The sequence below is a fragment of the Xiphophorus couchianus genome, chromosome 16 (assembly GCF_001444195.1).
Source record: "Xiphophorus couchianus chromosome 16, X_couchianus-1.0, whole genome shotgun sequence".
Taxonomy (NCBI): Eukaryota; Metazoa; Chordata; class Actinopteri; order Cyprinodontiformes; family Poeciliidae; genus Xiphophorus; species Xiphophorus couchianus.
The window spans coordinates 8752253-8776028 of NC_040243.1; the positions used below are offsets into that span (position 1 = coordinate 8752253).

At 36.0% G+C, this 23776-nt stretch overlaps 1 protein-coding gene across 3 annotated transcripts in view; it reads left to right on the top strand.

Moving 5' to 3' along the window:
- The window catches only part of mrtfbb (myocardin related transcription factor Bb), a 64568-nt gene that overhangs the window by 30451 nt on the left and 10341 nt on the right, over positions 1-23776 (top strand). For 2 of the 3 annotated variants that reach the window (XM_028042238.1, XM_028042236.1), the window contains exon 2: positions 21435-21663. In XM_028042238.1, coding sequence (XP_027898039.1) covers positions 21564-21663 — 100 coding nt within the window. In that variant the 5' untranslated portion in view covers positions 21435-21563. Of the gene's footprint in view, positions 1-21406; positions 21664-23776 lie in introns of those variants that run through there. The other variant, XM_028042237.1, reaches the window with a different exon arrangement.

Genomic DNA, 23776 nt, shown 5'->3' on the forward strand with positions numbered 1-23776 from the left:
ACTTAAAACTATGTGTAGCCTATATACTGTACCATGTATGGACTCTATACTTGGTTAGGCCTCATTTTGCTCTAAGTACTGTATCAGCTTAAAATGGCTTGGAAGAAATTAACTGGTGATTGTAAGAAGTTTGTCTTCCTCAAGACCAAGCTCTATGAGGTGTTCTACAATGTTATTGTACACAACAATGCTGACTTTGGCCTTGATAAATTGCATTGAACCAGATAGTGATGGCATGACACTTCTGATTTTGCAGAAATGTTGCACGCCAGCACGTTTCAATTTGTAATTTATATGTCTGCAAGATAGCAGGTTAAAAATGATGTGTGTTTTAGTGTGTTCATTTCATACAGTTATAGATCACTGATTATCTACAGAAGGAAACAGATGATGGCAGACCTTTGACAAAGATCGATGTGCTGAAAATGTAGCAAATTATTTTTAGAGAAACATTTTCATCTAAAATTATAATTCTAAGAAGCCACAAGAGTAGTCTCTAGCTTTCTGTTTGATGTTGAATTATCTTTTGTATATGAAACCACTTTTATCTACAAACTGGTGTCAGGTGAGTCCTTGCTTACTTTGCTTTTTCTTTTAATCTTTTTTTAAAGTTCCCTATAAATAGTATTCACAGTCTAACCAAGGACAGAATGTCTCATTTATTTTTAACACGTTAGCTTCAGGACCTTAGTCTTGGTTGTTTGATAAGGCTTTCTTTTTCCTCGAGGTAAGAAATATGTAGCAATAGAATTTTTTATGTTTTGCATCGGTTCAAAATCCTTCATTGGTTTTTTTTATGACATATCGATGTGTCATCACTTTTTAACGGTCATATTAAAATAATGCTGTATAGTACAGTTAAGAAAAACTTATTGTTCTCCACATGCTGAGGGTGAACATGATGAACATGGTGAAAATTAAGGAGCTGGCGGAGGATTTCTGCAGATCCACCATCCAGGGAACTGCTTTTACCGTAGTGTAAATGTGCACATTTCCATTTACCTGTAACCTGCTGCCGGTACACTTGAGTTTCTCCACAGTGGGACAATAAAAGATATTTCTATTATATTCTATTATATTTGGTAATTAGCCACACTTCTCCTGAAATTTCTTTTAATGTCCCCTACTTAGTGAACATAGTGAATCTTTTTTATGTATTTTCTACCTCGTTGGAAGAGTGAGAAAACAGATCTAGAAAAGGTGCTGGTCTGTGTTTTGTGGTGCGTTGAAAGCAATAGTATTTTATAGTTGGTTTTCTGTCAAATTTACGGTGTCGTTTCTGAAGCAGAAACGAGGGATTTATGCCGTCACAACTTCTCAGCAGAAATTAGTTACGACCATGTGACAACTGGATGACTCTCTCAGGTAAATCTTTGTCCAAAAGTTAGTCATTGTGTGCCACATTGGGGATGGAGCAGGTGGTTAGACGGAAGAGCTCTATTTCATTTTAGACAGAGACGGAGCCAAAGTGAGTGTTCACACAGTGGGGAATTTTATTATTATCCTGTTTTTTTTGTTGTTGTTTTAAATAAATGAGTGGCACAGCTGAGATATGCACTGTCTCCGTGGAAAGATTAAAAGGTTTGTTGCAACCATGTGCTGGAGGAGGTTAGCCTTTAAAAGGACTGTTGGGATTTCTAATAAATATTAAAGGATAACTTCATAAATAGAAAGGGGGAATTTATCTTGGTAACTCAATAAAAAATACAAAGTGTATCATGAATAATCATTAAATGCAAAATCATAAAATTCAAATGTATTTTAATTTTGATGTTTGGCTTAGCGGTATTGAAGACATAAAAATGAGCAAATCAAAAATATCGATTAAAAAATAGTTGTCAAATTATAGAGATGTCACATTATGAACCAGATAGTTGTCCAGTCAACAATTGTTGAAGCCCTCCACAAAAAATATAAAAAACACAAAAGGTTATTGCCAAAGAAGCAGAGTGCAGGATCCAGCTACTGTATATCGATGGAAAGTCGAGTGGAAGAAAACATTGTGTAGAATGGGCATCAGGGGATATTTAAGAGGATAGTAAAGTAAAACATAGTCAGAAGTTTGGGAAGAAGGTGTGGACTGTAGCGAGAGTCACTACTTCAAGACACACCACCTACAGACGTATCAGAACATGGACTACAGCTGCCACATATACCTTGTCTTAAGACACACCTGAACATTAACGGCATCTCAATGAGGTTTAGGAAGAATTGTCCAAAGTCCACTTTTCAGATTAAAGTAAATGTTGCCATTAATTTGTAAATCATTGTCCCAATGTTCTGGATTGGCCAAAAAACTGACCTGACCTAAACTCCATAGAAAATATGTGGAGTACTTTCAAGAGGAAAAGCAGAGTCACTACTCCTAATATAAATATTCTGGAAAAACTCATGTTTGTATTTTAGATTATTGTTTTTTCCTGTTTAGCATAAGCCCCTTTTTTGCATGTTTATCATGTTTAAGCTGCAACCTTTTATTTCAAATTCAGAGGAGTAACAATTAAAATATTCATGTAAAAACTAAGACATTACATCAACACGCTGGTATATGATAATTTCTGATCAGATAATGTTTGTGACATTGTATGTTAATTTATTTAATTGTTTATCTGTAAGGATTAGATGAACTAATAGTGTTCGTTCATCTATTCCATATGTCCTTTGCTTAAATCAACAAATGGGATTCAAATGTAGTTTTGATATTCACTGCTCCATCACATAAGCACTGTCACAACAGAAAAAGCAAATAGGGTTTCTCTGAAAAAGATTTTTGACTAAAAAAAATATCCACCAACAACAACAGGTGTCATGTGATCTCAGTGTCATGGCCTCCACTCACAGCTGTATGAGTCTTGTGTGTTGTCTGTTGTAGACAACAACATGTATGTGTATGTGTGTGTGTGGGATGAAACAATCCACTTCACAGAGAGACACTCAAACAAATTTGTGTGACCTCCTGATTTAACTTTCTCAGCCATCTGGTTTCTTTTCATCCTCACATCTCTTGATACTGGATGGATCGCTTATGGCTATTGGTCCCTCTGCATTATAATTTCAAGCTCTGGTATTGTCTTTTCAAGGTCTTATCAATATAAATCAAGATATATATTTTTTTATCCTTCGTTGAATCTTAAAATATGCTTAATATTCAGTGATTTAATCTTTTATTGCTCTTTTTAATCACGTCTCTGCTCAGACAATCTAGAAACAACAGGAGGCTTATAATGTGTCTGAAATTTAAAGGTCACACCATGAAGTACAGCCAACAATAGGCTTTCAAGGGTTTTTGTGATCTCCACATCAACCTTCATCAAATGCCATGGTGATGCCTCTGCTAAGCTGCTAAAGGATCAATCAGCACTTTTTCCACAGCTCTAGGTAGATTTCTACGCTGAGATTGAAGCCTGTTCGATGTGCAATATCTCAAAAACCCAAAGCTGAACCTTTTGAAATAACCTGAAGCCATTCATTGTGGGGCTGTTCGCCCGTCTCTGCCTCTAAGCGCCTGGCACTTTTCCCCTTGTCTTTTTATTCATTTTGCACACAATCAAGATGGAGAGCAGTGCAAAAAAGTTGTCATGGCAACAGAAAAAAAGCCTGAATGACCATGGGCGAGACAAACATGGTGGCGCATAGCACTGTGCAAAACATTCTACGACTTAAGTACAATGAGATTTCCAAGAGAGGAAAAGTAATGGAGATACAGTGTAGTTTGAGCCAGAGGGTCACTACTCTGTTGGAAATTAGTGGGATTATCGTCACACTGAGACAGTGGTAATAACGTGAGTTTTGTTCGAGCTGTTAGATGGCATTTGGCAAAGCAGGATAATTCTGAGCACGGTTCATCTTGATGGAAGCAGTCTGAATGGTGTCTTTATTTCTCTTCTTAAAAAGGCCTCTTACATTGAATAGGCCATTCAGTTGTCTGGAAAGGCTTGACAGATAATAACGGTTTAAAGATTTTTTTCAAGTCTGAGAGCCTGAGTGGTTCTAATAAAAAATATATATATTTATTTTTCTATTTTCTCAAACTAAAAATGAGATGAATGAAATCTGATTAGTAGCTGAGAGGGATAAAAAAATGACTTCCTATTAGAGTCTGGACATAACATATTGCTATGGATAGAAGATGAAATTTAAAAACATAACTTTTAACTCTTTAACCCAAGCTTTAACCGCAAGACAAAGAATACAAAATGGTAAATAGCTGTGTTATAACCTAATAATTTCCTGGCTTAATAAAAGTTCCAGTACAGATGTGCACAACTACTGAACAGAGACATTAGTCTTATATTCTACAGATTTATTGGATACCAGATGTTGCAGAAGAGAATAAGTGAGTTTTGCTTCTGGAGACTTAAAATTGGGGCTATGTTCTATCCAGTTAACAAGCACTGTCCCTGTTTCTACCTACAGTAGAAAAAAATTAATAGGATTTAAGGAATAAGCAGATAGGAGATAACAAAGATTGCAAAGAGGTCAGAATGAGGGAGAGTCGGGATGGAAGGAAAGTGACACATAATGCTGAACTGGTGAATGGGGTTACTAAAGATGTGTTTGAAGCAAATTCATTTAGAGGTGCTAGAAGTTTGTACATCTCTTTTATTGTTTTTTTGTTTGTTTGTTTGTACATTCTTCTTGTTCCCAAACTAGATCCGACGGTAGATCTGGTCCTAAAATAGCTCAACCAAGCAAATTATGTCTTTGAGGTGACATAAGCCCCTTTCACCTTTCACCTCAAACTCACCTCTGCAAATAAATGTATAATTTGCAATGCTTCAGTTAATTAATGGGTCATGTGTGCTTCAAGAGCATGCAGGTGGGATTGTGGAACCAAAAGGCTGAGGCGACCAACTCAGACCCTCGATCTGAAATTTGAGATCTAAGCTGCTTAAAAGAAAAAAGTTGTTGTGCACAATCTTCAGCGTGTTATCTGCTCCAGATTAAATAGACAGACATTATAAGGTTATCAACCATCTCTGCTCTTTCTACACCTATGAGATCTGCTGCTGCTGTCTGTAATTTGGATCAGATCACAAATCAAACTTGTTCTGCAAATCCATTTTACCTTTACACGTCATATTGGCAACAGGTTTGTGACTACTTCCTAATCTGGGTCAGAGGAATAATAATGGGAGGTCGACTTCACCTCCTGATGATTCGCATAGGCATAAAGGCATAAATGATGATCTGAAAGTCAATGGTTTTCTCGCATTTAAATTCGAATTTGCAATCCGTTTTGAGTGAAGTTCACTCATACTTATGTATATTTCTGTACGTTATTCATAGAGGAAGTAGCATGGCATTCTCAAAAACCAGACATGCATGAATTATATATATTGTGTGAATCTGTGTTGTTCAAATAGCTGCTGACTTGGCAAAAAGCAGCTTTGGGATGTGAGAACTGATCCTCTATTCTAGTAAGGTGACCTTTTTTGAAAATAACTTCTCATCAAGTAAAATCACACATCTTTGATACAGTTTGATTTTGCACACGTTTCTTTTTATTCTAGTAAAGTATTACAGATTTGTAATGTAAATATGTATAAACTCTATGCAGTTTCACAATCTGATACTTTTTTAGCTTCAGTGGATGCTTTCTATGCACTAAGAGCCAAGCAATTAACAATCTACACTTGAGCATTAGAAACATCCATTATTTATCAATGACACCATTATAAATGTGATTCCCTCCCTGATACAATCAGGGATTGTTCTTCCTTGTAAGGTCTGGCCCTGAAGTTTCTTTTTGCACTTGCTATGTTTGTTTGTGAGAGCTGTGACATGATTCAAAATCGTCTGCATGCTGCATGTATTTGCATGTGTTATTGCAGTCTGCCATTCCTGTGTAAAAATAGACGTGTGCAGAAGCAGTTGCTGTTACTGAATCCGGGATTTTTCTCTGCCTTTTTTTATTTTTTATTGTAATGTTAATAAAGAAATGACAAACAGATTCGGAACTACAGATGTCGGCTTGTGCAAACACTTATGATCGTAATATTGCAGCAAGTGCAAATATGTTATATTTTACTTTCAAACAACAGGGATTTACAATGTCCGAGTTGAATAACATGAGCTGAGCTGTCACATTTGACAACATCCTCCGTTTTTCTGTAAGTAAACTAGAGGTTGCTGGTTGCACAGGAGCACATCAGGAGCTATTTCAGGTTGGTCACTGTTGTGGTTTTGTTTAAAGCTTTTGAGTTGCAAATATTAATTTTATTGTGTCACCAAAAGCATATAAATAACAGTGGGTGAGTATGGTTAGCGACTGACAAATGGCAATGAAATGCAGACAGAGGCTTGTTTGATAGTCTGTGACGGTTGGTGTGAAAGCGTGATTCTCTGACAGTCAATCAGCACCTAAAGAGAGAAAACTGGTTATATTTTCCTCTCAGTCTTTTTTTTGTTGTTGTTTTGTTGTAACCCATTGAGATGCATTGGTCACATAGAAGCTGCTCTGTCAACTAACAGAAGATTCACCCCAGACAGATGAACTCACATGGAGTGCTCCTCTTCTGACAGACCTGCAGGTGAGTTATATTATCCTAACAAAGACAGGAAAGAAATACTTCACAACAACCGACGACTCTGTCGCTGGAAATAGAAACCGGAAAGACTTCAAACTCTCTGAGAGCTTAAAGCTGATGTTAAAAAAGAACGTCGGAAGAAACTTTAGACACGGTTTATTTTTATATTAACTTGTCTTGTGCTCGTCTTCCTTCTCTTTTCTGCTCCCTTCTCTTCTCTTCTAGAAGAAAGGAAACAAAAATAACCGAAAACTTGTCTTCCGAATCTGCCAATCATTATTTGTATTTAGAATCTTTAATCACTATTATTGCAAACACATAAAGGTAAATCTACCGGTTGCAACTAATAATACCCTGACATTTTTATGAAACATAACAATAAACATTTTACTAGAAGGAAAAATAGGGGGAAAACTATGAGTCCTCAAACACTATTCAGCTTGCTTCTAATGTAAGGTTCATCAAATAAACAACCAATTGGAAAAAATAAAATATATGCATGAATGAACCATATTTAAAGATTTGTAGGCTTGTGCTTGAAGAATCTTTTAATCATCCTGGCTACGACAAAGAAAACACGGGAGAGATTTGCAGTGTGTTTAGAAATCACCGACGACAGTCAGAGATGTGATTGCTGGTAGTAAATCATGCCATCAAAAACACCTGTCATTTGCCTCAGCGGTAGAGCAATACAGTGGCTATTTCACTCTAAGTTTGTCGGTTTCATTCAATCCTCCGGTGGGATGCATGGCCCATTATAGCAGGAGGAACATTCACTTCTTTAACTATGTGAGCTTCAGGGGGGATAATGAGACTCCTGACCAGTGGGAGTTAAAGCGTGTCTGGCTGTTCCAGTCATCTTGCATACAGCAGAGGTAGTTTTCCTTTTGAATGCAGTTGTCCTACTTTGTTGCAAACTCACTTGCAAATCATTTAAAACACATCAATTAGCGCGGCAGATTGAGCTATTATACAATAGTGCCCCAGTTTAAAATACTTGATGTAGTCTGCCAAAGTGAGTAGTTTGTGTCTGTGAAAAATCCAAGCAGAGATTCTTCAGAGTGAAGTGAGAAATTTGAAACTGACTCAAATTTATTTAGTCAAACAAAAGGGCAACTTCATCTTTCACTAACACAGAATACAGGAGGAATGCAGCTTTTTCTCCAGGGCAAACTGACCGTCTTCAATTTAAGGGTTCCTCTACAGACCACATTTTGTGTACAGTAACATTTCAGGGGTTTCCAGAAAGGTTAAGAGGAAAACTTCAAAAATCCAAGTTGGTAGACTTTCATGTAGCTAATGAACAAGCTGAAACCAAATTAATTTTGTAACAACAAATCTTAAAAAAAAACAAAAAAAACATTGTTAGCTTTCTGTTTCACTTTTTAAATGACATCAGCCTTTCCTGCATTCAAGAACATAACCTCAAATATCAGACTTTCATAGATCCATTTTTTATGTCTACATGTTCTGTTCTGTTTTGGAACCAAAAGGATTAGGGATTTCTGCTGAGACAACAATTCAATGCAACTTCATGTAATAGATACTCTTTTACCAATTGGCATGGCATTAACAACTGTCTGTGTTGTGACATGTTGGAATTGGAATGAACTGGACTGATTTGAATTAAATTAGGACCTAATTTAATTATTTATACTTGGATTTTTCTTGTAAGGTGTCTTGAGACATTGTGCTGAATTAGAGCAATCAAAATAAACAGAATTTAACTAAATTATATTGAACAAAGACATTTTGTTTAATTTTCTTTTGATGGAAACTAACTTTCTTTTTATATCCTTTCAATGTTTTTCAAGAGTAGAATTGGCATACATTCCGACAAACACTTATGAGACAAAATCAAATTTATTACACATAAAAAAACAGTGTTTCTTATTACATAGAAACATATTAGAGTTTCCCAATAAGACTCCTTAATAGCCTATGTGTTGAAAAGCTGATGGGTCTAAACAAGGTACGTTCTTTTAACTTAAGAAAGTGTCCTTTGTTATAAAGGACACTTTTTCACCTGACCTTTCACCTACAAGGGTTGCTTTTCTCCAGGCTCTACATTGAACCATAGGAGAGCTAACCTTCACTTAGTGGATTAGTAGTATATTTATTTCTTAATTGTATTGATAATTAGGTCCTGCTGCTCCATCTTATATTTATATTAAATATATATAAGTATTGATTTATTTAAACATTGATTAGTCCCCATTTCTAATCCTTTGTGATATGCAGAATTCTTGTCATTCTTCTTTTGTCAATGAGATCACTCAGTGGAAAGGTGAAGAATAAATCCTTCAGATTGATTTTTTAGATTGTGTGACTGATTTTTCGCAACAAAAGCAGCATTCAGCTTCCCCCCACACCCCATATACTCTACAGAAATCCATTATTTCCCACAATTTTATAACATTTGACAATTCGTCAAATGTTCATTGTGGTTCTTAGTAACTTTAACTTCTTATTGTTTCAATTTTATGTATGATTTTACATAGACAAAGAAAAAAAAAAAACTTTACATCTTTCATGCCACCCGGCAGGTGGGCAGGCACCCCAGGCGGGAACCAATCGACACACGTTTAAGTTCAGAAGAACAGGAAAAGAAAGACTGGTAGTCTTACTATGGAGAATTGCTCTCCCATTTTAAGGATCACAGCTGGAGGTGGTTATTTTCAGATGTCATTGACTAGTCACCTTGTCTTTCAAAAACATTTTTGCTCCAGGCGATGCATTATGTGTGAGGAGACCCAGATATGTAGGTCTTTGGAGGCAGGGAGAGGAGGTGGGAGTGAAGGCATATTGCTTTTTGGTGCTCTGAATGTTAGCCGCTCGAAGGGGGGGAAGAGGACCTGTCGCAGCAGAGATATCCAGAATTGGGCTGCCAGTCTTGGCAGATATTCCAGAGAGTTGAGGCTCAACTGTAGCATAACGTCTGAGTGTCGTCCAACACATTCCCAGATGAGCCCTCCACATGGCCATTATGTGCACAGTGTTTGTGGGGGTTTTTTTTGGCTACTTTAGGGGGATTCCAATGTGCATGTCCAAGTGTTAGAAGCAACTTTAGCACAAAGGAAAGGTTACCAGACAGAAAAACAGACATTAATTTGAGAAAGACAAATAACGTAACCTGTAGTGTTTGAGCAGCAAGTTTGTCTGTTTTCCCATGATGATGATGTGACCCTGCCTTTGAGTTCCCCAGGAGCAGAAGAGAACATCAGTGAGAACTCGAACCGCACGGCTCACCTGCTCAGTGTAACGTGAAGCACTGTTCTTTGATCAGCCAGTATATTGAGCCCACACGTTTTACTGGAGCAAAACTGATCCCCCTCCCCCAAACACACAAACTCGCACACAGGCTTAGAGAGAATTTGGCTGGCCAGCGAACACACACAGAGCAGGAACTTGGCTGAGTTACTCAAATCAAATTGAGGCTAAATTTGACCTCTGTTGGGAAAAATTCTGACTAGTCCATTAGTGTTTATTAAACGTCCAAGAAAGTCACATTCAAAAGTCAAGTTAAACTTCTCTTGTATTGCAATACAGTGATATTATTACTTAATTTTCCTTTGGAATCAATAAAATATTTCTGAATTGAATTAAATAGTGTAGGCAACAGTAGGTATTAATTTTACTCCTAATTCCCTAAATAAAAAACTTAATGTTGGGTAGTATGGTGTATTTTTGGTTGATGAATCCTAGTTTCATAAATCCTTATTGTTGTTGAAACTGGAGCTGATTTGTATCTAAATTCATGACTGAAACTTGATCACGATTATATTTGACATCAAAACTTCCAAACATCACTGAACTTCAGGTCTGCCATTATGAATGTGTCACAATTGTGTACCACTGTTGTTTTTAACCAACAAACCAAGTAAAACCTTGTTTAAACTATTAACTTAATTCATATTTTACACAAAGTTATTTTTTTACACGTTGGACTTTTGTAGCTGAAAGTGACATTTGGATTTTTATAACAACACATTACAGTTTGCATAAGCAAATGACAGCATCTTCCAAAAAACTCTACTGTACTATTAATGTTTTTTTAATTTATTTATTGGTTTATTGTTCCAACCTAATAGATAACTATGACAACTATAAACCAAATGCATATATGTGAATATAAATTGGTAACATGAGATATAGGGATGGAATTGCTTGAAACAATTGCTAGTGTTTCGTTTTTGCTTGCGCCTGCACGTTTTGTGCTAAGAAACGTATTTAACTGAGCAGCTGTAGTTTTTCCTTTATGAATTCCTCTGTTAGAAGACACTGTATATTCAGTGTTTATTTACTTCTCTGCTTGAAGGACTTCTCAAAAACAATGTGATGGACGCACTGGAGAGATTATGTCTCTCGGCTTGTCTGTGTACCCTCGAAAAGTGTGAGGACGTCCGCAAGGCTCTGCTTTCAACCGCTGCCCTTGCAACCACAGCCCCGAAGAGCAAGAGCAAATATACTTGGTAGGTTTTTTTGAAATTTTATTTTTTTATTTATTTATTTTTTTAAATGTGCTGGGAAAAGAAACTCTGCTGTTTTCTTGTGTTAATTGGCCTAGTCCTACTGAAAGATGAAACTCAATGCTCGGCTGGTTTCATAAGTTCCTTTAAGTCATACTGCCATTTTTTATGAATATTTTCAAACAGTATCATAACATTTAAACATAAAATTAAAGAACACTAACTTGTCTCCAAGGTGATGCACCTTTGTGGTTTTTAGATGCGATTACAATTAGGACAAGTGCGTTTTTTTTATTTAAAAAAAACAAAAAAAAAACATATCTAATCGTGTTCAGAAAGTGTAATTTTAATTTTGCTTGGCACTTCATAGCAGACAACACCCCCTCCCCTCGCTGACTAATATTATCACGGTCCTGTAGCTTTTTTAGACGGTTCCATATTTGGGGCAGAGCTGATGGAGGGCATATGGACTTCAAAGATGTCAGAATTATCACTGTGTGGTGCAGAAGCAACACTTCGGGTTTAATTTTAACCTACTGGATTCAACAGAGCCAAGTAGTAAGCTATTGCTCATACACACTTTAGCTCTTCCGTGTGCATGTGTTCAGATTTCTGGCTCTTGTATTGACTCCGTTTTTGAAGAGGTGCTTTTATCGGCTTGTTTTTTTAAGTTTATTTTTCCATAATAGTCTTTTGCTTGCGATATCTGTTTTTGTGGAAGAATGTTCAAGCATTTCTAGAGGCAGATAAACTCTTCAGAGGCATTTTTTTTTTTAGATAAACAGCTTCATTATGACACTTTTTGTTGTAGGAAAAAGTTATTTGTTGTAGGAACAATAATTCATTGACCCTTCAAACAATGAAACGTGAAAGATTTTTAGTTATGTCTTCTAGTTTTTAAATTGTCTGGTTTGTATCTTCCTATGAATCAGGTGAAATGAACGATTCTACCAAATTTTTTGGATGGAATAAAAAAATAGCCTTTTCTACTCACTTTCTTGCAAATTAGTCATATTTTCCACTGCTATTCTATGGTTTCACTCCAGATATAGCCTCTCAGAAATATCATTTCTTGCTGAAGGCTTTCTGGAGTCATTATGTGCATGTGTGAGGGACACTTATGCCTCCTTAGTACAAAAAAGGTCAACAATAATAGCTACCTTCCCCCTTATCCAGCCTGACACTGATTGGATAGAAAAAGAAGTCATTTGCAGAGCTGCAACATTGCTAAATGTGTCTATGGCAGCATCGTCTCTCAAGATGGCAGTGTGATTCAGGTATCTGGGATTTCTGGTATGAACTCATTTCACAAGTGCTGTCATGGCAAGACAGTTTGATCATTTGCATTTTAAAAAATATATTTCTCATCTAATTGGAACATTAATTTATTTTACAGGAAAATTAATAAATATCACCTTCCTTTGCTGAGCAGATCTGTTGTGTTTACTGCAACAAATTTACTTGCTTTGAGTTTAAGGAATTGTATTTATTATTATAGGTATTTTTTGACAGAGGTGGCTCATTGTGAACAAAAGATGCTTCTTGTTTTTCTTGCAGTGGTTGCATTTCATGCACAAAGTAAAACACGAGCCTTTAGTGCCCTCTTCTGGTTCATGTTGTTATAATGCAGAAGTCCAGATGTATTTGCTATTAAAACACAGTATTGCTTGTCTGATAGCAGAGATTTTTACAGTGGTGCATAAAATCCTCTGTCAATTTTATATTAGATGAGGCAGTGTGTTGGAAAAGTACCGTAATCATGAATTTATTTGTTCTCACATTACAACTTAGTAATGTGGGATCATATGCAAAAGTACAACACAAAGCAGAATGAAATGAAAAAATAAAAAATAAATATCTGTAAAGATTACATTTGTAAACAGCCTCTTTCTTCTCACATTTCAAAACAGAATCCAGCGCAACTGACTCTTGTCAGGAATGTCCAAATTAGTAAAACAGCAATGTTGTACAGATCATCTGAAAATTGAAAGAATATGGTTCAACTGCAAACTAGAAAGACTTTTCTGTCCTGCGTGGTTAGAGATCTTGCAGAGATCCACAGGTCAGGAGGAGAATCTGCTGGCATGGCGACTATTAGTTCAAGAAATTTGTATTTAAAAAGCTGGTGTTGAAAACTAACAGCGCCCATCATCATCATCACCCCCGTCACAAATATGGTGGATAAAGCGTCATGCTGCGCAGACGCTTTTATTCAGGAGGGACATGGAAGGTGAATGAAGCAAAGTCAACATACAGATGTAAATCTAAATAATAATCTGCTGCCGAACATGACTATTGATACACACAGATGTTCTCCATCCACCCTCACAATCTTTGAGCTATTTTTGAAAGAAGAATGGACAAACATTTCCAGTCTGTAGATGAGCAAAGCTGGCAGATGTAGACACCAACCGATTTCTAGCTTTAATTGCATTTAAATTTGATTATACAACGTGTTGGCTCAGGGGTTCTGATGACAAACACACATCATATTTCTCAGATTTAAAACAATGGATCCTTTTCTCTCGTCTCATAATTATACCATAATTTATGTTGGTCTGTACCAATAACAAGTCCAATAAAACACATTGAGGTTTATTTTTCCAACATGAAAAAATAAAGAAAGGTTTCAGGGGTTGTTTCTGCAAAATTAAAGCTACCAGAGGTGCTCTCCAGCATATGGTGACAGCGGCAAGCAACTCATGTCCATCCTGGCAAATTGAATCCAGTTCATCACTGGTTCCAGCCAAACATAACCCAGTGGAATGCCACCAAATAACCTGGTCAGATTGTCTAACAACATAATGTCTCTCGTGTGGAATAATATTTTTATTTCTGTCTGGATTAAGAAGAACTCTCCCAGGAACCCATGACCTGCGTGACCCCTGATGCATGCATGTGCCATGTGGGTGTGGGATCCACAGTTTAATGCTCCAGGCCTGAGCAAATAGTGCAGTAATTCCAGGCACTGCTCTGAATGGTGGAGGAAGGAAATGTCTGTAATCAGGGTAACCTCACGGTTTCCCATAGAATAGTCAGGAAGTAAATGAGTTCCCGGGAGATGGCATTAGATGAATCGAGGGAGAATTTTATACTGTCCATTAAGGTTTCATGTAATATTTATGTGAACAATCTAGCAAGAAAAGATGTGTTTTGCTTTGGAAAACTTTATCTTTTACTTTACTTTTCATTGCCTTCAGCATACTGGGTGTGACAGACATTACCCGTCTGAAACCAGCAGTGCACACATTGTGATTCTGGCGTTTATAGAGTGCCTAATGCCTCCCTGTAGTCTGGACTATGTTCTTACAGCGTGTTGTTCTGTCAGTTTCTCTCTTGAGGCTGAAGTTAGTGCTACACTGTTATTCTTACCTGTTATTCCGATGAACAAATATTGTTCCTGATCTTTTTCTGGGGACAAAATCTAGAAAGAAAAAAAAGGTTTGCATACCAGTTAGTAGTGTTGATGGAGAGTTCAGGAGAAAAAAAAATAGGCTTAAAAAAAGATCTTGGGAAAAGTCCAAGGTTTGTTTCAAGTTACAATATGAGGTGACTTGGAATTTGATAGATTGTCTGTTATTTAAAGTCAAAGCCAGATTTTTTCCAGTTAATAAGTGAGAGATACCTTCAGCCTTTTTAAAAATATATATATTTTAACTCTTACTGGAGGGTAAACTTAGGGCTATAAGAATATGTTTCCCCATTTTGTTGCCCTGATAGAGGATAAAATAAAGGTAAAGTATAACTGGTTTTCTTTTGAAAATGTTTTAGAAAGTATTACCCCTGAAAAATTCCAATTGAATTTAATTCAATTCAGCAGAATCTGTATATCTTTGAAAATACATGTACTAGTGTTAAATGTTCTCATTTCTTAAAGATGCTGCATCTCTCAGATCCCCTGTCAGGTCTTTGCTATTTAATTTAATTTCTGAAATACATATTCTTCATTTGTAGTTAATCTGTTAAAGATGGCTTATTTTGACCTGACTCTTTGTTTAATCGTCCACTTGAGTTAGTTTTTAATTGCATCTTGCCCCCTTGTATTGCCATGTTAAGGTTCAAGGGGGGGATGGAAGGTTGTTTGATCAAGACAACTTTAAATGTCTACAAGGATGTTTAGCTTCTTGGATACATAGAATGATTAAATTATCTGTGGTTTATGACTTCGTCATAGTCCTATGAATAAATCGTAATGCAGTCCTGGCATCTTTTGGGGAAGCTTTTGTCTTCACATCATGTTGCTCTCATATTTCAAGGAATCACAGAGACAACAGAGACCACAGAGACCCGGTCTGGCCCCCACAACAACACCACGAGTTGCAGCATACTGATGAGCAAACAATGGGTTATTTTTATCTATGCTTGGCCTCCAACTTACCCCCTGCCAAGCACACTTCTGACTGGGTTGAATGAAGGGAACAAGAGGAGAGTTTATGTAATGTGAAGCAACTCTGAGTTGTAGTCACTAGAAGGATAATTGCACTAATGGGAAAGTCACGGTTGTTGAAATCAGGGAATGTTGGAGGGGAAGTGTGACGGAGCTGCACACCCTTCTGTGCTGTGTTAACTTTTTGTTTTTCATGATGTTAAGATTGTGGAGATACTGTTCAAACCCAAGACCCAGACTATTTTTTTTACCCTCATCTAAAAGTCCACTTTAGCTAATGGTTGTACATTCAGCTATTTTTAGCCTCTGAATATATGCCTGCTATAAAGAGTGGAGTTAATGTGGTATGCTTCTCTTTTCTTATAAAGGAGGAACTATTTATATCTGGCACTTAAATATTGTTAGCCTGATTATTTGCAGTGTTGCACATAATTCTTTCAACACATTTAAATTGTTCTGTTCCAGCCCAGTCAACTAATATTAACCTGTTTTCCAGTGCAATACAGAGTGTTCAAACCACTTTAACTTTTTTATATTTGGATCCAACAACAAACTTGAATGTGTTTTATTGGGATTTTTATGTAACCATATAACACAAAGTAACACATAAATGTGAACTAGATGAAAAATGAAAGATAATTCATTTTTTCAATAAAGACAGTCTGAAAAGGGTGCATAGCATATGTTTTAAACCTCTTTTATTATTAATTCTCTAAATAAAATCCAGTCCATTCTTTGAAAGTGACATATTTCTACAAGTAATCTCCATCTCAGTGTAATTTAATCTCAGCATGAATACAATTGTTCTATGTAGGCCTGGGACATTATTGTTAAAAATTAAGTTTGAAAAAATCTGTACTTTTCTTTTTGTTTAACCAGAGGAGAAACTTATTTGTCTTCTTAAGTTAACTTTCATGTCATTCAATGACATCTATTCAGATGTATTATTTTCTTCCATTTCATAAGATATACTCTACTTTGTGTTAGTTTGTAAATCCTGAAAATATACATGGAAGCTAATGCTTCCCTGTTCTACTTCACTTTATTTACACCAATGGCAGATTTGATCATAACTGTTGTAGCTGCTTAATCATGCTGTGTGTCACCAATGTCCTACACCGGACCAGTTGGAAGTCCAGTGAAACACTGATCTCTTTGCTTCTTTACAAAATACAGGCAGATAAACAAAAGAATAAACCAGCACCAAAATGAATATCATTACTGAGAAAGAAAGGGAGAGAGGGAGAGAGAGGGAACATGCAAAACAAGCAAAAAGCCCCAGTTGACAAGAACCTTCCTGCTCTAATTTGCTGACAGCATCCATACTTGCCTCTGCTAAAACTTTGGATGGAATCAAAGTGACAATCCTGTCACTGTTGTAATCTTTGAGAGGAAAGTGCGATCTTTAATCAAATGCAGAGTCTCTCTTCGGCAGCTGTCTGAACTCCTTGGTAATACTGTACAACATGTTCTGTTTTTTGTTTTTTGTATCGACTTGATGTGGCCAAAGCTCAGCCGTTTTTAGTCCCGTGTGGCTGCTGCTTGTAGCACAGCTTCAAAGGAAAACTGGAAGCCTGCAGGGATTTCCCTCTGGCTTTCCCACCATCTGCACCGGCCTGCATGGAATTTGATGCAAGTGGGTGCCTTGCAACCTCAAACATCTTTCATTATGTGTATATATAAAGACTGCTGCTCAGGGTTTCAGTCAGCAATGTTTCAACTTGTGTTTGTAATGATCAACTTGGATCCAGGTATAATATGATCTGCCTCTTTGAGAAGATAGAGTCATCTACTTTAATGTGTGTGTTTATGTGTTATGCAAGAAGTGTGCATAGCAGGATCTTGGGTACCTGTAATGTGTGTCTTTTCCTGGGCTTCAAGAGATTCCTCCTGAAAGCTCTTCCAGCAAAAGAGTCAGCAAAGAATCTAAGATGCTGTGTTTTGTAGGAAAAGATATGTGGACTGAAATTTGGGCCAGATGGATGAGTCTGCTGTTAACTTCCACCTGATCTGACCATGAGCCTGTCTGCTCACCATGTCAAGACGAAAGCCTTACTTCTAAAGCCTTCAAAGTACTCTAGAAGATTTTTACTCCATTTTACTTTTTTGTCACATCAAGGTCAACTTCACTGAGTCTGTATTCAAAGCAAGACATATTTCTTCTCTTTAAGGAAGTGTTTATTTTCAAGCAGTCTAGATCAGGTTGTTGAGATCTGATCCAATGGTGATTGTGCTGCAGTTGATTTTTGTGCTACAACAGTTACAGCAGCATAACTACATGGCTGCGCTCTGACATCAGCGCTAAAGATAACCTCAATAGAAAGTTTTCTCATGCATATTTTTTATGCGTCAGTGTGCCATGGAAATTTGCTATTTATATCATTTGAAGAGTGTAATAAACAAGTTTTGCTTAATTTTAGGGATTTTACTGTGTACAGTGTTATTAGCCGGGATTAATAAAAATACTAAGAGACACATGCATTAGGTCATGAAACAGGGGCGACTATATAAAAGATTTTTAAGTAAGTTTGGCTAGTAAGTCAAAACCGTTCTTAAGTGAGCAATGTTTAACATCTGGATAGCACAGAGCTAAGTGATGCTTCAAATGCTCAACAAATAAAGGAAACAGAGGACACTGAAGCGCATCAAGCTAAAGTTGCAGGGAACACAAAATGAAGTTGACTGGATGATCAGATCCAGTCAACAAATACAAAATCAATCAAAGTAGTTTTGTGTCTCTGTTGAAAAAGATTTGAATTCCAATAATCTGGTGTAAAATCACACAAGAAAAAGACATTTATTTCATGTTAAATTTTGGTAGAAAAAAACCAAAATCTATCATTGTTCTTTCAAAATATGATTGATTAAAAAAAAATTAAATCATCAAATAAAAGGATATATAAGCTCACAGCTCTGAGGAGATATGTACCTCCTTAAATTGATTTAGCTAGGAGAGAAAGTTTAAGCCAATATGATGAGGCTAAATAATGTAACGAAGAACATCAGATTAATGTTCTCGCTTAACAAATGTCAAGCTAGCGGTAAAACTTCTACCTTACTGTGCCATAGCTGTAACTCCTGTGAAGAAAATGTAAAGTCAGTGGCAGCAGTACCTCAGCATAATGCATAATTTGAGAGTAGTAGGAGAAAGTAGCAGAGAACCAGTCAGTATATCCTTTAACAGTGTAAACCTTTACATGAGTAACTGTAGAGATAGCTCAGGACAACCTTAGCCTCTCTCCCTACGAGCTTCACCACAAAGGAAAGTTCATATTCTCACATAACCACATTGCAAATTTTGAATTATGGTCAAAATGTTTTCCCAGTTGTACCTTCAACCTGTTTAAATACAGTTAAAAATACAGTTGTTTTGAATTCTTTGCTTATTGGTTCCATCTGTTGCAATGATTGCATGTTATACATTGAACGTTGATGGACAGAAAACAATCAGCATCAAATTTTGATGATGAAAGTGAAATCAGCCAAACATTCCTGTTTGGGTAAAGGTGCATCGTTCTAAGAGTGTTTTCATGAACTAAGCTGGTGCATAAACAAAGTCTTAAAAGATATGATGCTGAACTTGGCACTCGGGAAATCCAAACATTCCAGTGGATAAACAGTTTGTTGCAGAGTTTCGCAGCACAACTCTGCATCGTAAATCAAATTCAAGATGGCAGCCAGAAACCCTGAAACTCAATCTTCTTTAAATGAGTATTTATGAAACCATATGTCAGTGAAAATATGTAGCTGATAGGAAACGCATAAGATAAGTATCGTAGTCATTAAGTTAAGATTATATTACCTGCCAGTCATGAAATTGTGTGTTTGAAAGATTTTGAGCTGTGGGTAATTTATCAAAAAGATGAACTTGACCGATCATCACCTGCTCATAAAATCAAGTTTAGATTATTGTTTTGACTGATTATCAACACCTCAGTCAATATATCCAGTCAAAATTATGGCCTCAGTAGAATATTATTTCTTTGGATGATAGATGTTTTCTTTTGTTCCAGAATATTGTAAAGATTTATGGAGCACAGCAATCCGGAAAGAAGATAGGAACTGCAACTTTGTGACAAAGTGTTCCGATGTCTTGTTTTGTTTCTTTGGCTTTTCCACTTATGAATGTGAAGTTCAGGAGACCTGTTCGTAATAAGTGAAATACTGGAGATGTTTTTCCACAGTTCAAACCCCCTCCCACCACTCTCCCATATTTTTCAGACTCGCTGTTCACCATTATTAAGTCCCAGTGGTGGGCTGTCACAACATCTTGCCTGTCCCAATCTGCTTTTCCTCCATCAACTCCAATATTCCCCCACTTCCCACACAGTTTGACATGCATACTTCTCAATTTACAAAAGAAAATTACTAATGCCAAGCACAGCAGCCTGGTCTTCCCAGCATGCACTTCTTCAGGCACTTCTCTTGAAGCAGCTGGAGTATGGAGGACTATGAGCATCATATGTGTCTCCAGATTTACTTTTTACATATTTATATATATATGTCACCCAGTGAGTTTGTCTCAAAACACCTTAAGAGTATTTTATCTTATAATATAATATTAGTATGAAGTGATTTGGATTGCAACTATCAAGGTTGAAACATGAAATTAGTTGATTTGTACTTTCTTTTACTCATCTGTTGTCTTTCTTTAGAAATCTTTTATGTTCTATTATTAAATTTCCAGATGAACAGACTTCTAACTTTTTTAATTCAACAACAACCTAAATATAAAACTGTAAATGTTTTTGTCTAGAGAAAAGCATTGCTCTTCAAATGAATTCCTCTTCCAATCAACACCATGATTCAGCACTGGACATTTTTGTTCCAATGTTTTAGGAAAAATAATCCCACTTTAAGAAATTAATTTTTTTTTATTAAACTGGTATGGTACACCTTCTTTCAGTACTTACTGTAGAAACTGTAGTACTGTAGAAACCCCATTTACTAATAGGACGACACCTGGTTGTCAGAAAAGGTTCCCACATTTAACTAGTTGACTTAATAAACTGAATTTGACAACATTTGTTTATAACTACAATCAAATTCATATATACACAAAGTAATTAAATTTGAAATTTGTGTATGACTGGATATATTTGAGTAAACATATTGCTGTATATTACTGTCCTTACCATGTGTAGTGGCAAGATAAACTATTACATGAAGTTTCTGGATGCATCTTCTGTGTTGTACAAAAACGTAAACAGGAGTAGTGTAATATTATGTTTCCTTCAAAAACATTCACCTTTCCGCAATGTCGTTATTTATACCACAGTGAAAAAGAATTGCATGGATTTAAAAACCTAAAACATTTGTAGAAACTAATCAATTCAAAACTGAATTAGAATTTTAGGTATTTATTTTTAGCAGTTGTTATAGTAACGATAACTACAGACTGGTATGATTCTGTTTTAAAAATGCATTTGGTTTGTTTTCTTGCACTAAACATTTTCAAGAGTTGGATGTCTCTCTCTTCAAGCGAGAAGAGAGAGACATCCCTTAGTAAAGATGTTTAAAAAGCCCTAAAAGAGATTAGGGCTTTTAAAACATCTTTCCTGAGGGAGCCAACCAACATACTCTAATTGGCACTGCAGGTGCATTAGAATAAAATACCTTCATATAGAAATTGTAATTTAATGAACTGAAAATAAGGTAATGGTTAAAAAAATCCCAAAGATAATATTTCAAGTCCAGTCTCAAAGATTAGAACAAGTCTGGCTCCCCAGACACAAAATAAAAACAAATGAGGAATAAACTTGAATGTTCTTCTCTCCCTAAGGACCATGTGGTTTTTCAAGTTAAACAAGTTTCAAGAAATATTCCAGTTTCTGTTAGTCATCCATAAACTGTTTTTGTCCCCTGCAAAGAGAACTTCCTGAAACAGCAATCATTACCTCATCCCATAAATGATTAAAAGTTGCTTTGCTTTCCCTGTAGAAGCTCAGTGAGGATAAACCAACCTGACCAAGTAAGGGTTAATTCATGCAGTCCTGTGTTCCCTCCTCCTGACGTTGACTCTTCGCTCATGCACGTTTACACACACAGACACAAACTTTCCCCGCTGAGGCCAGCAGAGAGACAGGAGAGTCAACGAACCACATGTTGTTCTCTTGGAGCGTTGTCTTCTGTCCTTCGCCGTAACTACTGCTGGATCTGCTCTGGTCTCATCGCTCCATGGGACTCCAGAGCTGGCCACCAATCAAACCAGAACTGTCCTCCATGGCTTGCCTGGATGTGGAGAGCCCCTCCATTTGCAGGGGGAAATTCAAATCAGGTGTGTTTTCTTCCTTATGTCATGTGCTTATATTTTATTTCTTTATTTATTTTGTCATTGTTGTTGTTGTTGTTATTGTTGTTAGGCGGGATGTTATTTTCAGATAATCCTTGTGTTAAAGTTGTTGTGCCAACACAGAAAAGACAAATGTCACAAGTACATGCACACTGTGTTCTACTTACAAAGAAAGCGCAGATATGTAGAAGATCAAGATTCTGCTCATTATTTGCATATTTCTAATCTTCCTTGTTGTTGATCATGCTTAAAATTCAGCCTGGAGCAACAGAACAAAACAGAGCAGACATTTTGCCGATGTGATCTATTCAACATTTTTATCCCATTTAAACACTTGTAAAGTAAATGTACTATCAGTAGCTTTTCAACCCCATACTGAGATGAATTTCACTATTGTGACACGCTGAATAGCAACATTTCTTTCCCTAAAAAGACAGGAGGAAGATTTGTACTTTCTAATTTAGTTATCATACGATATTTTCTATTTTGTATGATAGAAAAGCAGCCTTGTCTTCATATCATGTCAACAGGAAGCTTTTCTTTGCAGACTGCATTATCACAAACTAAAGCTAACCTAACGCTAACCTATTGTGTTTTATCACAGCCATGAACGTTTCCTTAGTTTCCATTGAAATTACATTGAACTGAACTAAATGATGTATTATTAACTTAGAAGGATAAAAACAAGAACTAAACAGCTACATCCTCATTTCATTTAGGTGATGTTAAAACCTAAAATGCGGGGTAAGACTAGTTATGATAATTTATGGAGAGTACCGTAAAATAAATGTTACTATGTATTTCAACTTTGCATTGCATCATGGTTACAATGGACAGCCATGCAAACGCAGTTTTTGTTTGTGTGAGATTTTGTGGTGTACTTGCAAATAAGGAACTTCATAGAACTTTAATGCAGAGCTCTGTCACTCCTTCCATCCTAAAAAACATTTTATAATGGAAAATGTTCTACCACATAAAAAAGGTATATTATAAATGTAAACTTTCAAGATTTTTGGTTTGTTTGTGAAAATTAAATAATCAAAATTAATATAATTCATATATTTACATATTGGTGCAAAAATATAAAACTTTTACAGAGTAAAAGTGTGTAGCTATTTTGGTACAATGAGGAACTTTGTGTCATTTCTCTGCCTACCCCTTCCTCTAAAGTGACTAAAAAAACTTTTCTATGCTGACATTGAATAAAATGTACAAAAGTAATTAGCTAAAATTAACCTTTCCTATTATAAGTGCCACATTGCTCTTTTGTATTTTTTGTTCTTATTTAGTATAAATCACAGAGGAAGGGCTAATGAGCCTTAGATCATATCTAACCAGGTCAATAAACAATAATCTCACAGCTAAATATTTTTAACAATGAATTAACAACTAAGGAAAAAATATACATATAAATAATGAAGTGTTGAATTTATGACTGGAGAAAAATGCTGAACCACTGAGTTCCTTTAAATCAGGGCTAAAACCCCATTTGTTTTGAGTCCCCTTTAATTAATAATAACTGGAACATTATTAATTGTTGTTTGTATTCCAACTTTTCATTACTTTCCTTTATCATGTGTCACTGGTTAAAAGTTGCCTTGTTGTTGTAACAAGCTGACTTTTGTGCTTTTTTTACTTAATACAAAGTATTATTAATTTTTCACATACATATTTCAAGTTCTAAGCATATTTTGTCCCGCATAATGGACAGTATATGTTCAAAACAATACTAATCTCTCAGTACTAATCTCTTCACAGGTTATTAAACACAATAACCTCTGAAGTGGAATAAAATCCTTAATATAATTTTTATAGCTGTTGATTAAGGATTTGTGATTATAAATCCCAGAATCTTTGCTAAAATAATGTCATTCCTTTGTATTTACAACAGCAAAGTTGTCATAAATTAGTGTCAACTTGTTCTTAAACTGAAATCCACCATTTCAGACAATGATTTTTTATTTTTGTTTGTGCAGTTTCAGAAAAAGCGGATGTGGAGGTGGGGTCAATTTAAAAAGAGACTGATGGAAGAACTCCAGGAGTGATTTGCTGAGAACAACACAAGTCTGAGATTAGAGATTACATCATCAGACAGGGA